The sequence below is a fragment of the Heteronotia binoei genome, chromosome 2 (assembly GCF_032191835.1).
Source record: "Heteronotia binoei isolate CCM8104 ecotype False Entrance Well chromosome 2, APGP_CSIRO_Hbin_v1, whole genome shotgun sequence".
Taxonomy (NCBI): domain Eukaryota; kingdom Metazoa; phylum Chordata; class Lepidosauria; order Squamata; family Gekkonidae; genus Heteronotia; species Heteronotia binoei.
In genome coordinates, this window is record NC_083224.1 from 177838872 (window position 1) to 177852787 (window position 13916).

The 13916-nt window shown below is 50.5% G+C and overlaps 1 protein-coding gene across 4 annotated transcripts in view; it reads right to left on the reverse strand.

Moving 5' to 3' along the window:
• The window catches only part of PDE4DIP (phosphodiesterase 4D interacting protein), a 98531-nt gene that overhangs the window by 42036 nt on the left and 42579 nt on the right, over positions 1-13916 (reverse strand). For all 4 annotated transcript variants that reach the window (XM_060232564.1, XM_060232563.1, XM_060232561.1 and 1 more), the window contains exons 18-21: positions 9306-9409; positions 6986-7200; positions 4113-4473; positions 421-595 (exon numbers count right to left, since the gene is read on the reverse strand). In XM_060232564.1, the coding sequence (XP_060088547.1) occupies positions 421-595; positions 4113-4473; positions 6986-7200; positions 9306-9409 (855 nt within the window). The remainder of the gene's footprint in view (positions 1-420; positions 596-4112; positions 4474-6985; positions 7201-9305; positions 9410-13916) is intronic.

A 13916-nucleotide genomic window follows, 5' to 3' on the forward strand; every position in this document is an offset into this window, starting at 1 on the left:
GGGGTGGTATATAAATTGAAATAATAAATAAATAAATTGGATGTCCCATCCCGTTGATTGTGCTTGACTTGCCCTACGTAATCCACCTTGAGTCTCAGAGAGAAGGGTGGACTAGAAATAACCAAATAATGATGACAACAACCTGTGACCAACATGGTTACCCTCCCAAAATTATGTTATTTGGACTCTCTTTCAGATGACGCAAATTTATATATCAAATACATTCATTACAGGTATACAGTGAGTTGCTTATTAACATTTTGTAATCTTGCATGAAACTGGGTATTAGGGAATGAGGGCAACAACACAATATCACGTTTAGGATATCAACATGACAGCCATAGCTTGGAATCACTTCGATTTAACCTCTCACAACATTACGATTGTTAACAGCTGGCAAAGTCGAGTAGTGGTACTCACTGAGCAGGGCTTGGTAGTGTTCCAGCTGTGCCATCCGGGCCTGAACAGCAGTCTCTGAGATCAAGAGTTTGTCTTGCAGGTCTCGACACTGTCTCCTGCACTGAGTCAGCTCTGAGCGGAGCTGCTGAGCCGGTTCCATAAAATGCTGCCAAAAACCTCTCGTTAGAGTGTGGACCTGGGATAAGAACATAAGACAAGACATGTTGGATCAGGCCAATGGCCCATCCAGTCCAACACTCTGACCGATTTTGCACTCACCTTACGCTGCTATCACGTTACTCTTCTCAGCGCAGCGTCCTTTGGATTTCCCACTATCTGTTCCGGGGCTGCAGCAAACATCACGGTTTTCACATGGCAAACGGAAACCACTAAAAATCAGGCAGATTTCCCACTCACCCCACGCCGCTCTGATATTCCTCTTTTCAGCAAGGCATCCTTCCGATTTCCCACTATCTGCTCCAGGGCTTCAGTCGCCGTTTTTGCAAGGCAAACAGAAACTGCTAAAAACCAGACTGATTTCGCACTCACCCTACACCGCTCTGATGTTCCTCCTTTCAGCGCAGTGTCCTTCTGATTTCCCACTATCTGCCCCGGGGCTTCAGCCTGCGTTGCCGTTTTTGTGTGGCAAAGAGAAACCGCTAAAAACCAGTTTCTCTTTGCTGTGTAAAAATGACAACGCAGGCTGAAGCCCCGGGGCAGATAGTGGGAAATCAGGAGGACACCACACTGAAAAAAGGAATGTCAGAGTGGTGTAGGGTGAGTGCGAAATCAGTCCCAGTTTTTCTTTGCCGTGCAAAAACAGCGATGCAAGATGAAGCCCTGAGGCAGATAGTGGGAAATCGGAAGGACGCCATGCTGAAAAGAGGAACGTCAGAGCGGCGTAGGGTGAGAGCAAAATCGGTCTCCATCTGCCCCCGGAGTAGGGTTGCCAAGTCTAATTTAAGAAATATCTGGGGACTTTGGGGGTGGAGCCAGGAGACTTTGGGGTGGAGCCAGAAGACATTAGGGGTGGAGCCAAGATAAAGGCTGTGACAAGCATAATTGAACTCCAAAGGGAGTTCTGGCCATCACAATTAAAGGGACGGCACACTTTTTCAATGCCTTCCTTCCATAAGAAATAATGAAGGATAGGGGCACCTTCTTTTGGGGCTCATAGAATTGGACCCCCTGGTCCAATTGTTTTGAAACTTGGGGGATGTTTTGGGGAGAGGCACTAGATGCTGTACTGAAAATTTGGTGCCTCTACCTCAAAAAACAGCCCCCCACAGAGCCCCAGATACCCACGGATCAATTCTGCATTATTTTCTATGGGAATAAATCTCCATAGGGAATAACAGAGTTCCCAGCAGACATTTCCCTCTCCTCCCCCCCGCTTTCTGACAACCCTGAAGCGGGGGGAGGGCCTCCAAACCGGGGGATCCCCTGCCCCCATCTGGGGATTGGCAACCCTACCCCGGGGTTCATCTTGCATTGCCGTTTTTGCTCAGTAAACAGAAACCGCTAAAAAACAGTTTCTTGTTGCCATGCAGAAATGCCGATGCAAGATGAAGCCCCGGGGCAGAGAGTGGGAAATTGGAAGGACACCACGCTGCAAATAGGAATGTCAGAGTGGAGTAGGTTGAGTGGGAAATCAGTCCCAGTTTCCGTTTGCCACATGAAAACTGTGATGTTTGCTGCAGCCCTGGAGCAGATAGTGGGAAATCCGAAGGACGCCACGCTGAGAAGAGGAATGTGACAGTGGTGTAAGGTGAGTGCGAAATCGGTCTCTGTGTCACATAGTGGCCAAATAAACCAGGTGCCATCAGGAGGCCAATCAGTGGGGCCAGAACACTAGATGCCCTCCCACTGTTGGCCCCCACCCCCAGCACCAAGAGAGAATTAAGAAGCCAGAGGTGTGATGGATGGCCACAGACAGGAAAAGTTTCAGTTTAAACGTGATCTTCAGAGGCAATGTTTGTGAATCATCAAGTTTGGCTTTAACATTTGTGCTTTCATGAATATAAAAAAAGGTAGTCCCCTGTGCAAGCATCAGCTGTGTCTGTTTTTTTGGGGGGGGGGGGGGTTTACAAACATGGTGGTTGTTGTGTGTGTGTGTGTGTGTGTTTTTTTTTTTACAAACATAGATTTTAGAACTTTCCTCTGAGTGAGCCATGGCCAGTATTTGTTCAAGCACAATCCAGATAGTACCTTGGAAACCCAGCTCATCAAATGTACTGCCCTACTCCCTTCTCTCTCTCTCTCTTCTTATCTTGCTATTTTCAGCATTGATTTTGAAGAGCAAAATTTTGTACCTGGGGATCCAATTGTTAACCTTTGCTGCAATGATCATTACATCAGAACTACCCACATGACTGACAGCACACTCCTCATGCTGTTGTTCTACGGGCTCATAATGCGGATTGCACTGTTAAAGCCATAAATGCTCTTCAGAACCTTTTCTTCCCAGCCCCAGTCTTCCTGCCACCTACAAGCTTTTTAAAACTGCTGCACTAATCCGAGTGCCTGCTGATAGAACTTCAAGAAGAAGACGGTAGATTTATATTTATATCCCGTCCTATCCCGCCAACGGGCTCAGGGCAGCTTACAACAATAAAACAGCAGAGTTAAAATAATATCATAAAAACAGACATTACAAAACAGGAGCAGCACAGTAAACAATCTTACAGACATAGGTGGTTAACAGCACATGGCTGATGGCAAACAGCATAGCATAACACCATAATGGTGAAATGCTGGGGGAAGAGATGACTTTCAAGGACACCCACTGGATTAATTAAAAGCTTGGTGGAAGAGCTCTGTCTTACAGATTTATACCCTGCCCTTCTCTCTGAATGTCAGAGAGGCTTATAATCTCCTGTACCTTTTTCTCCCACAACAGGCACCCTGTGAGGTAGGTGGGGCTGAGAGACAGCAGCTGCCCTTTCAAGGACAACTCTTGTGAGAGCCATGGCTGACCCAAGGCCATTCTAGCAGGTGCAAGTGGAGGAGTGGGGAATCAAACCTGGTTCTTCCAGATAAGAGTCCATGCACTTCACCACTACACCACGATACCAAACTGAATCACAAAAGATCTACACTGGAATGGGCCAAACTGTGGCTCTTTCATGCATCTTGCGTGGCTCTCAAAGCCCCCATGACCTCGTCGACCAGCTTGGAGAAGGCATTTGGAGCTCTCAAAAATCTGACATTTATTCTATGTAACTCTTACATTAAGCAAGTTTGGCCATCCCTGTTCTATACCAAATTTCCTGCCTTCATTCATGCATTCAGTGCTCTACCAGCCCTTCCAAAGTCTTCTTTGCAAAGTTGCATTTTAGGGTATTGCTACACTGAACAGTTAAAAAACAACAGATGGGAGGCATAGATACCTCCAGGGCTTTTTTTTGTAGCAGGAACTCCTTTGCATATTAGGCCACACACCCCTGATGTAGCCAATCCTCCAAGAGCTTACAGGGCTTTTATTACAGGGCCTACTGTAAGCTCCAGGAGGATTGGCTACATTGGGGGGGAGTGGCCTAATATGCAAAGGAGTTCCTGCTGGAAAAAAAGCCATATCTTTTTCTCCCTGATTCAGGAGCCATATCTGAAGGGGATCCAGCTCTTGCTCAGAGGTAAGATATGGTGGGTTGACTACTGGAAGCTGCTAGTCGAAGCTGTCCCTCCCATCGACTGTGGGTTAATGCAAGAATTACCTGGGTGTCTGTGGAGGTGTGGACTGCATCGGAGTCCACACATTGGGGTTGCAGGCGATGTGGGTCACCCTTCTGTGGAAGAAGCCCCTTTGCCATTGGCTGCTGTTTGGTCTCCATGCTAGCAGCGACATGGGGCTTGAAGACAACTTCGCCTCCTTGGCTGTCCAACATCAGAGGCTCCTTGGGCACACCAATCACTGTCTCTGCGGTGCTCAGCTTTTCTTGCAGCTTCCTGACCTCCGGCCTTGGGTCCTTTTCCTCCTCTTTTTCATCGTCATTCTCCCATCCCTCAGACAACATTGCTTCACCAATCTGTTCCTTGAGCTCTGCGTTCTCTAAACACAGGCTCAGCAGGGCCTTCCTAGGAGGAGACACAAGGAGAAGCACACAAAGTTAGGATTTAGGCTCATTATCCAATGGGGGAATTTAGAAAAGCCAAGGAACCGCTGTATGTCCTTGCGGTTCCACGGTGTCTGCCAGGTCAGAACCGCCTTGATTTTGTTCGGGTCCATCCGAGTCACATGGGGTGAGACGATGTGGACAAGGAACTCGACTGCTGTTAAGTCGAAGGCACGCTTCTCTAGCTTGGCGTAGAGACCATGCTTATGCTGGCGTTGCAGGACCTGGCGGACGTGCCCTGCGTGCTGGGCGGGGCTCTGGGAATAAATTAAAATGTCATCTAAATAAATGATCACAAAGCGGTCGAGCAGGTCGCGAAAGATGTCGTTCATCAGCCTTTGGAAGACGGCAGAGGTGTTGGTCAGGCCGAAGGGCATCACGAGATACTCGTACTGGCCATAGCGGGTCCCAAAAGCCATCTTCCATTCGTCTCCTGCACGGATCCACACCAAGAAGTATGCGCCCTGGAGGTCCAGCTTGGTATAGACCTGGGCCCCTTAAGGCGATCCAGTAGTTCTGGGATCAGTGGCAATGGGTACCGGTCCCAAACGGTGATTTTGTTCAGGGCCCGGTAGTCATTGGAGGGCTGGAGCTTGCTGCCTTTCTTCTTGACAAAGAGAACAGGGGTGGACAGCGGGGACATGGATGGCCGGATGAAACCCCGTTCCAGGTTTTTGGCGAGGAAGTCCCGTAGGGCTGCTAGCTCCGGTTCGGACATGGGGTAGAGCCGCCCCATGGGCAGGGGTGCCCCTGGTACCAAATCGATGGCACAGCCATAAGGCCGGTGCAGGGGTCCACTCAGACTTGGGGCTGGTCTTTTACTGTTGGCGGTGGCGGCTGAGAGGGACAGGCACTGCTTTGCGCTTGTTGGCGGCTTTCCAGGCGGCCATCGATGAGGAGACACAGCGTGATTAGGCCTTGCAATGTGGCCGGTCGGTCTACTCGTGCCAGCTCATCAAGGACTTCGTCAGCCAGCCCCTCCGTATACTGGTCCATGAGAGCAGCCTCATTCCAGGCCAGGTCTTGGGCCAGAAGCTTGAACTCGGTGGAGTACTGGGAAACCGAGTCTCTACCCTGCTTCAGGGTCCGGATCTTCTGATTGGTGGGGGCTGCTTGCTGGGGGTTAGCAAAAGCCACCGCCATATGGTCCAGAAAGCCCTGGTAGTTAGTCAGCAGGGGCGATGGGGCTAGAAGCAAGGGGGTAGCCCATTTAGCTGCCTGCCCCTTTAAGAGGCTGACAATGACGCATACCTTGGTCTTGTCGTTGGGGAAGTCTCTGGCATGTAATTCAATATACAGTTTGCACTGTGCCAGGAATATAGGAAACTCCTCCACCTTCCCAGCAAACTTCTCTGGGAGAAGCACTGGGCACTTGGGTGGGGCAGCGACAGTGGCTTGCTGCTGCTGTTGCAGGTGAACCACCATTTGAGTGAGGTGCTGTACCTGAGTGAGGAAGGCTGCTAGCTGCCCAGAGCCTCCGCTTGCTTCCTCATCCATCTAGTGGAGTGAGTGTGTAGGTGGAAGCAATCTGTCACGTTCTCAGGGTGCAGGCAGGCAGGAGTCCAAAGCCAGTCCAGGGTCAAAGTCCAGGAAGTCAAGCAGGAGTCAAGTCACCAATGCAGAATCACAAACCGGAATCAGAAGGCAATGTCCAAAAGCCAAAAGGTCAGGGTGCCAAGGAAATCAAGCAGGTCAGGATCAAAAAGGAGCGTGGATGCAAGTCAGAGAATGGATTGTTGCTTCCACAAGGTTACCAGATCCTGGGTGGGAGCTATATAGGAGCCTCAATCAGCCTGCTCCCTGGGTGGCAGTGACTCTGCTAGAACTCAGGGCTGAGAGATCTGAAGCATCGGCATGCCTCATGTCTTCGCTCTGAAAGTTCTTTCCAGAGCCTGCTTCGAACTCTTGAGATGAGAGGATGAGAGCTTGGAGGAGATTGATCATCAACAGCTGACACTGGTGCCTGGAGAGTGACTGATGGGCCAGCTGCTGTTTGTTCAGCTGAGGAACTGGCTGGCAACTCTTCCAGGTCTGTTAACCCTTCCAGCTCCCCCTCATCAGGGCTCATGACAGGTTGTTGTGGACTTTCCAGTCGATGTTTTACTCATGTCTATTAGAGGTGAGTTAGATGAGCTGAGGTAAAAGGGGGAATCAGAGCAAGTACTCTAGGCATCCATCTTAGAAGGCTCCAACGCCACCCCCGCACAATCTCCTTTATTTTCTTCCCCCACAACAGACACCCTGTGAAGTGGGTGAGGCTGAGAGAGCTCCCACAGCAGCTGCCTTTTCAAGGACAACCTCTGCCAGAGCTATGGCTGACCCAAGGCCATTCCAGCAGGTGCAAGTGGAGGAGTGGGGAATCAAACTCGGCTCTCCCAGATAAGAGTCCGCACACTTAACCACTACACCAAACTGACTCTCTGATTGGCCACCCCTGCTGCAGCAGAATGTTCTCTTAGGCCAGCCTGGATTACCTGAAGTGAGACACAGAGGAGAACCCGGAGTCCTCAATCTGCCTCTTGAGATCCTGCAGCTCTTCTTCCAGCTTCTTCTTCTGCTCCAAAACTTGCTGAGTCTCAGATCTCGAACGGAGCAGCTCCTCGTGCAGGCCCCTCTCCAGGGCTGAAGAGACTGGCGAAGGACAGCTGGGATGGCCCATCAGGATGTCAGCAGCATCTTCTTTCACATTCTAATGTACAATTACAATAAGAAGGGTTAGTTCTCGAAAGAAAAGGAGGCTCCATGCTAGGGATGACTCAAGGACAAGGAGGCCCCCATTCTTGAGATGACCACTGCAAAGGTAACTGTTCCAACACAGGCTCATGACTTCAGCAAGGAATTTGAGGCTCTCATGATACTAATTTCAACCTGCACACAATTCAGCAGCTGGGTGGTAGATTGTTCTGTCAATGTGAACAAACAGCAAAGCTCTGAAGAGACTTTCTCATTCTTAGCTATTGGCAACTTGCTTGCCTCAAGAGACAATTTGCAACAAGGGTCAATGAGGATTCACTGTCAGTAGAAGAAGAAGACTACAGATTTATACCCCGCAGTTCTCTCTCAGAGCCTCCGAGTGGCTTATAATCTCCTGTATCTTCTCCCCCCACAACAGACACCCTGTGAGGTGGGTGGGGCTGAGAGTGATCTCACAAGCAGCTGCCCTTTCACAGATAACTCCTGAGATATCTATGGCTGACCCAAGGCCATTCCAGCAGCTGTAAGTGGAGGAGTGAGGAATCAAACCCAGTTCTCCCAGATATGAGTCCGCACACTTCACCACTACACCAAACTGGTTCTCACGCCAGACTGCAAGTCTGGATCTCCATACAGGAAAGCAACACATTCTCCAGGCAGGAGTCTCCAGACCTAGAGGCTGTCTGCAATACTGAAGCTTATCAATGGAACATCTGGGGGGAATCCCCCACCAACAGCCATGTTCATAGGGCTGCCAACCTCCTGGTGGCACCTGGAGATTTGCTATTACAATTGCTGTCCAGACAACCAAGATCATTTCCCTTGAAGAACAGGGCTGCTTTGGGAGATGGACTCTATGGCATTGTATATGGATGAGGTCCCTCCCCTCCAGCCAGTTTGGTGTAGTGGTTAAGTGTCCAGACTCTTATCTGGGAGAACTGGGTTTGATTCCTCACTTCTCCACTGGCAGCTGCTGGAATGGCCTTGGGCCAGCCATAGCTCTCACAGAGCTGTCCTTGAAAGGGCACCTTCTGTGAGAGCTCTCTCAGCCTCACCTATCTCATGGGGGGAGGAAGGTAAAGGAGATTGTAAGCTTCTCTGAGATTCTGATTCAGAGAGAAGGGCGGGGTATAAATCTACGGCCTCTTCTTCTTCTTCCCCAAACCCTGCCTCCTCAGGCTCCACCTCCCAAATCTCCAAGTTGTCATGATTGGCCATAGTATGACTCCTTAGAGGGGGGTGTGTGGCCAAAGTCCACTGTGAACCTCAGGGCTTTTTTTGCAGCAGGAACTCCTTTGAATATTAGGCCATGCCCCCTGATGTAACCAATCCTCCTGGAGCTTACAGTAGTCCCTATACTAAGAGCCCTGTAAGCTCTTGGAGGATTGGCAACATAAGAGGGATGTGGCCTAATATGCAAAGGAGTTCCTGCTACAAAAAAAAGCCCTGGTGAACCTCAAGAAAGTGACATTCCGACATACACAGCCTGTGCCTCTAAAGGTTACACCCCAGCCTTTGGCCGCCCTCTCCTTCTCCATTACTCCCTCTAAACCCCCCTGAGAATGAGATTCTAACAAACTCAGTTGAGTAACCTTCAGGACATGTTTTGCTTGATCAACATTTATATGTAGTGTGTGTGGGGTGAACTATCCACTAATGTATGACATGGAAAATACTGTTTCCAGGGTCAACTCTTGGTTTCTAAAATATGACAGAGCAACAGAAAGGGCAGGAGCAACCAATAGGAAAGACCGCCCTGTGATCCACTTTCGGAGGCTTCATGACCTCTAAGCTGTGAAATCTTTTGAGCAAAAAGTCTACTTCATGAGCTACTGGCATTAAAGTTGTGAGCTCCTGCATAAATTCGTTTGCTCTGGGGCCATTTTTCCTGAATGAAAACAAAAACGCCTGAGCCGGAGGCTAAAAAACTGTGAGCTAACTCACACTAACTCAGCTTAGAGGAAACACTGTTTTGTGACCCACTTTTGGGTGCCGGTACACAGGCTGGGAAACACTGCTCTAAAGGACGGCTGACACTTTGAAAGTCCTCAGCCTTATACCCACTGCCCTTGCTTGTGCTTTCCTCTTGGATGGATTCACCTGCTGCTGCTGCTGCTGAGCTGCTCTGTGCGCAGCCTCCTCCTCCTCGATGCTGTCCGTGAACTCAGTGCTGGCATCTTCAGTGTCCTCAGTCACAGCCAGAACTGGGAACGACAAAATAAAAGGGCAAAGAGGCTGAGACTTAGGTCTTGAATTGCCTTGAGGGGCAGGTCAGTCCTGTAGCCATGGGGCTGCATTTGGGCATAATAGCACCCCATCTCCACCCCAATTATGCCGTGTCTGCTCTGGTAGGAGGAAAAAACCCTTTTGTAAGCAGGGTCGACTCTGGCAAGTACTTGGATGGGAAACCTCCAGGGCCGACCCCTAGACTGCCTGGCACCCTAGGCAAGGCTAACTTCTGCCCCTCCCTGCATTGGTAACGTCACTGAGTCACAATTCAGTGCCCCCAGGAGGCTAGCACCCTAGGCAATTGCCTAGGTTGCCTAGTGGCAGGGCCAGCCCTGGAGACCTCCTTGGAATACCAGCAGTTGGGAGGCAGGGGCAGGCTTTATTCAGTCACCTCCCTGAATATCCTCCGGGTCCCCAGTAGGGGTCAGTCACCAGAGTCACCATGACAACCGGGTGTGCATGCATGCACACAAACACACACAAATGAAAAAAACCCACCCTGTTTTCATTTCCCTACTAGCTGTCAGCTTCTAGCTGGGGGTGTGAATTGACCATTTCCATTTCATTGTCTCTGGCCAGGGAGGTCATTAGCATTTCTAAAATGTTATTGGGTGAGGCTGAAGAATGTTCTATGCGAAAAAAGAAAAACTTTTTTTTTTAAAAAAAATGAAAGTGACAGTTTTGAACAATATAAACTTTCGAAGTAGTAAGTACAACACATTTATCCACAAGTAAAGGTAATATGAGGGGCCCTGTGGTGTAGAGTGGTAAAGCTGCAGTACTGCAGTCTAAGCTGCTCATGACCCAAGTTCGATCCCCGCGGAAGCTGGGTTCAGGTAGCTGGCTCAAGGTTGACTCAGCCTTCCATCCTTCCGAGGTCGGTAAAATGAGTACCCAGTAGGGCTGCCATGTGGGTGGGTTCCCCTGCCCAGGAGGTTCTCAACCCAACGGCCCACATTGGGCCGGCGGGGGGAACCTCCCCCCGACGTTGCTGGCACGATGACGTCACCCAGAAGTGACGTCATTTCACTGGTGATGTCGCGCAGCAACCGCTCTAGGCATTTCCAGGAAAACTCTGTGGTTTCCCCAGACGCTTTTGCCATTTGGGAGGGGAAACTCTATGGTACAATAGGGGAATCGTCTAGAGTGGTCGCCGTGTGAAAATGCCGGCGCAATGATGTCACTTCCGGGTGACGTCATCATGGCGTGCACATGAGGAGAGTCCTCTGCCAGGGGCTTAAAGGTACTTGGCAACTCTAGTACCCAGCTTGCTAGGGGGAAAGTGTAGATGACTGGGGAAGGCAATGGCAAACCACCCTGTAAAAAGTCTGCCATGAAAATAGTGTGATGCGACACCACCCGAGAGTCAGAAATGACTGGTGTTTGCATATTACTTTTAAAAAGTAATATGAAGTTTCCTATAAATGTTTGTTTGCAACTCCTGGCCTGGAATAGATAACGTATCAGCTGTTCAGTCAAAGAAAAGCAACTTCTCCATTCCTTTGAGCAGCTTGATAATCTTAGCAGGTTTCCTTGGAAGTAAGCTCCACTGTGCTAAACTGCCCCCTGCCTGCCCCTCCAAGAAAAAATCCCAGCTACGGTGTTCCATCCACCATCAGGGACTTCTCAGCACTATCACCAGCTTACCTTGGCTATAGACCCTGACCAAAGGAAATAGTTCAGTACTTGGATGCTGAGGACAAACCCTGTCCGAAGTCTGAATGTTCTGCTCCCCACCCCTGCCCTGTAATACAGCTGCCCCTGTAAAGTGGAAATCCCACCCTCTGCTTCAGTACAAATGGCCTGGTAGGCATGAAGCATATATCCCGGGGTGGCCAAAGTTGCTTCATATAAGAGCCGTACAGAATATGCAGCAGATGTTTGAGAGCTGCAAGACAGGAAGGAAGGGAAGGTAGGAAGGAGGGAGGGAGAGGTGGAAAGAAAGCAACTTTAACTTTAAATGCCAGCTGATGGGGTGGTGGGGGCTTCGAGAGTCACACAATATGTGTGAAAGAGCCATATGTGGCTCCCAAGCCATAGTTTATCCTCATAGATATATCCTCAAAGGCTCACAGAGCCTGAGCTTGGATGCCCAGTGTCACAGTTTCAGAAGCAGAGTGTGCCCACTTCTAGCAACTGCATTCTTGAGAAGCCTTAGCAAAGATCTAGGGGGGTGCAATGATACAGCGATGCGCAAGCGGAAACATAAACAGACTCAGCACATTTCAGCTTTCACTAGATCTCATGCAACACCTAGAGCTTTCCTCCACATGTATGACTTTCTTTTTTTGCCCTGTACAGTTTCCAAGGCAAGAGACGTTCAAAGGTGGTTTGCCATTGCCTGACTCTGTGCAGTGACCCTGAACTTCTTTGGTAGTCTTCCATTCAAGTATTAATCAGGGTCAACCATGCTTAGCTTCTGAGATTTGACAAGAAGGGGCTCGCCTGAGCTATCTAGGTCAGGGCTTTATGTATAATAAAAAAGGTAGTCCCCTGTTAAAGCGCCAGTTGTTTCCGACTCTGGGGTGACGCCACATCACGACATTTTCACAGCAGACTTTTTATGGGGTGGTTTGCCATTGCCTTCCCCAGTCATCTACACTTTACTTGCAGCAAGCTGGGGACTCATTTTACCAGCCTCGGAAGAATGGAAGGCTGAGTCAACCTTGAGCCGACTACCCAAACCCAGCTTCTGCCAGGGTCAAACCTGAGTCATGAGCAGAGCTTGGAGACCTGGAAGTGACATGGCTGCATCGTGCAACATCACTTCTGTCAGTCTCTATGTCACCCACCAAACTCTTGCCAGTTGCCAATGAAGGTTGAACAGTGTGCTTCCGAGGCACAGCCATGACCTTCATTTGACCTTGTAAGCCACACAGTTCAGAGGGAACGGGTGGGGTCTGGGGTCGCCCACTGTGTCAGAAATGATCAGATCTGAGTTGCAGGTTCTCCTCGATGCCTGCACGTGGAGTGTTTGATTTCGGTCAGGACCACCCTGCACATACAGAAGGGGTATCAGACTTCCTCCCATGCCATTGGGGGAAAGTCACATGTTCCTGGCAGCGCTGGTGCTGGGGCTTCCAGTGCCCCAGGCAAGGGGCGCACGCTGCATGTGCCACTCCACTCCCTCCGGACTCGGAGGGGGCTGGGCAGGGCGTGCAGAGCATTTGCTCAGTTTGCAGGCATTCAGAGCTGTTCCAAACACCTGCGAGCCCACCAAACATGCCACTCTGTGTGCTCTGCCCCCTCTGGGTTCCAAGGGGACTGGGTGGGATGTAGGGCTGCGAAGCCCCCAGGCCGGGCGGGGGTTCTTCCCCCAGGAGGTTTCCAACCCGCCGGCCCACATTGGGCCGGTGTTTGGAACCTCCCCCGATGTCACTGGCGCGATGACGTCACTTGCGGGTGACTTCATCATGCTGGTGATGTCATGTGCAGCCACTCTAGGCATTTCTGGGGAAACTCTATGGTTTTCCTGGATGCTCTAGCCATTTGGGAGGGCGAGACTCTATGGTTGCCAAGTCTCCCACCGGAGGATGCAACCATAGCAGGGCATGGGTAAATGTACTGAAGTCAATGGGACTACTCTCACGTAAATCTGCACTTTACACCCTCCCCATTTATTCCAAGGAAGAGCGGCAAAGGGAAGGAAGCTGAGAGGGGCTGGAGTACTTGGCAGACGGAATGCGAAGCTGTCAAATAGGAGCCAGAGCTTTGGATACGCGCTTATGCACATGCGTGAAAGGAGGGCTTTTTTGGTAGCAGGAACTCCTTTACATATTAGGCCACACACCCCTGCTGTAACCAATCCTGCAAGAGCTTGCAGGGCTCTTAGTACAGGGCCTACTGTAAGCTCCAGGAGGATTGGCTACATCAGGGGTATGTGGCATAATATGCAAAGGAGTTCCTGCTACAAATAATAATAAAAAGTGGGTGAAAGAGGGGGAAAGGATGCTGTGTCACGGCTGGGGCCGGGTCAGGCAAAGTCCAGAGGCAGTCCGAGGTCTGTAGCCAGTAAGCAGGAGGGTCCGAGGCGCCAAATCCAAATCACTGTAGAAGTATCGCAGGTCTGAGGTCCAGAAGCCGAGGTCAGGGAGTCCAGAAGTCCAAAGCCAAAGTCAGGGAGTCAGGAACCAAAGTCAAGCCGGAGTGGATGCTAGAATGTCAGGGAGATGACTAGTTGCTTCCACAAAGCTTCCTCCCAAAGCCCACAGCTATATAGCCCTCTGCTGGCTGTTGCCCGTTTGGGCTAATTGCTGGCTCAGGGAGGCAGCCAGGATCCTGTTACCACTCAAGCATCCTTGCTCTTAGAAGGGCCAGAATCCTCTCAGAACTCAGGGCTCAGGGAGCGTCTTGCTTGTGAGCGTGCCGCCCTCCTCCGATCCCTGAGGTCCTGCCGGAGGCGGTCACGCACACGAGCCACCCGAGAGGGCGAGGCAGGGGGGCTGGGATCTTCTCCAGCAGGAGGCAGGGGCACTGGTGCAG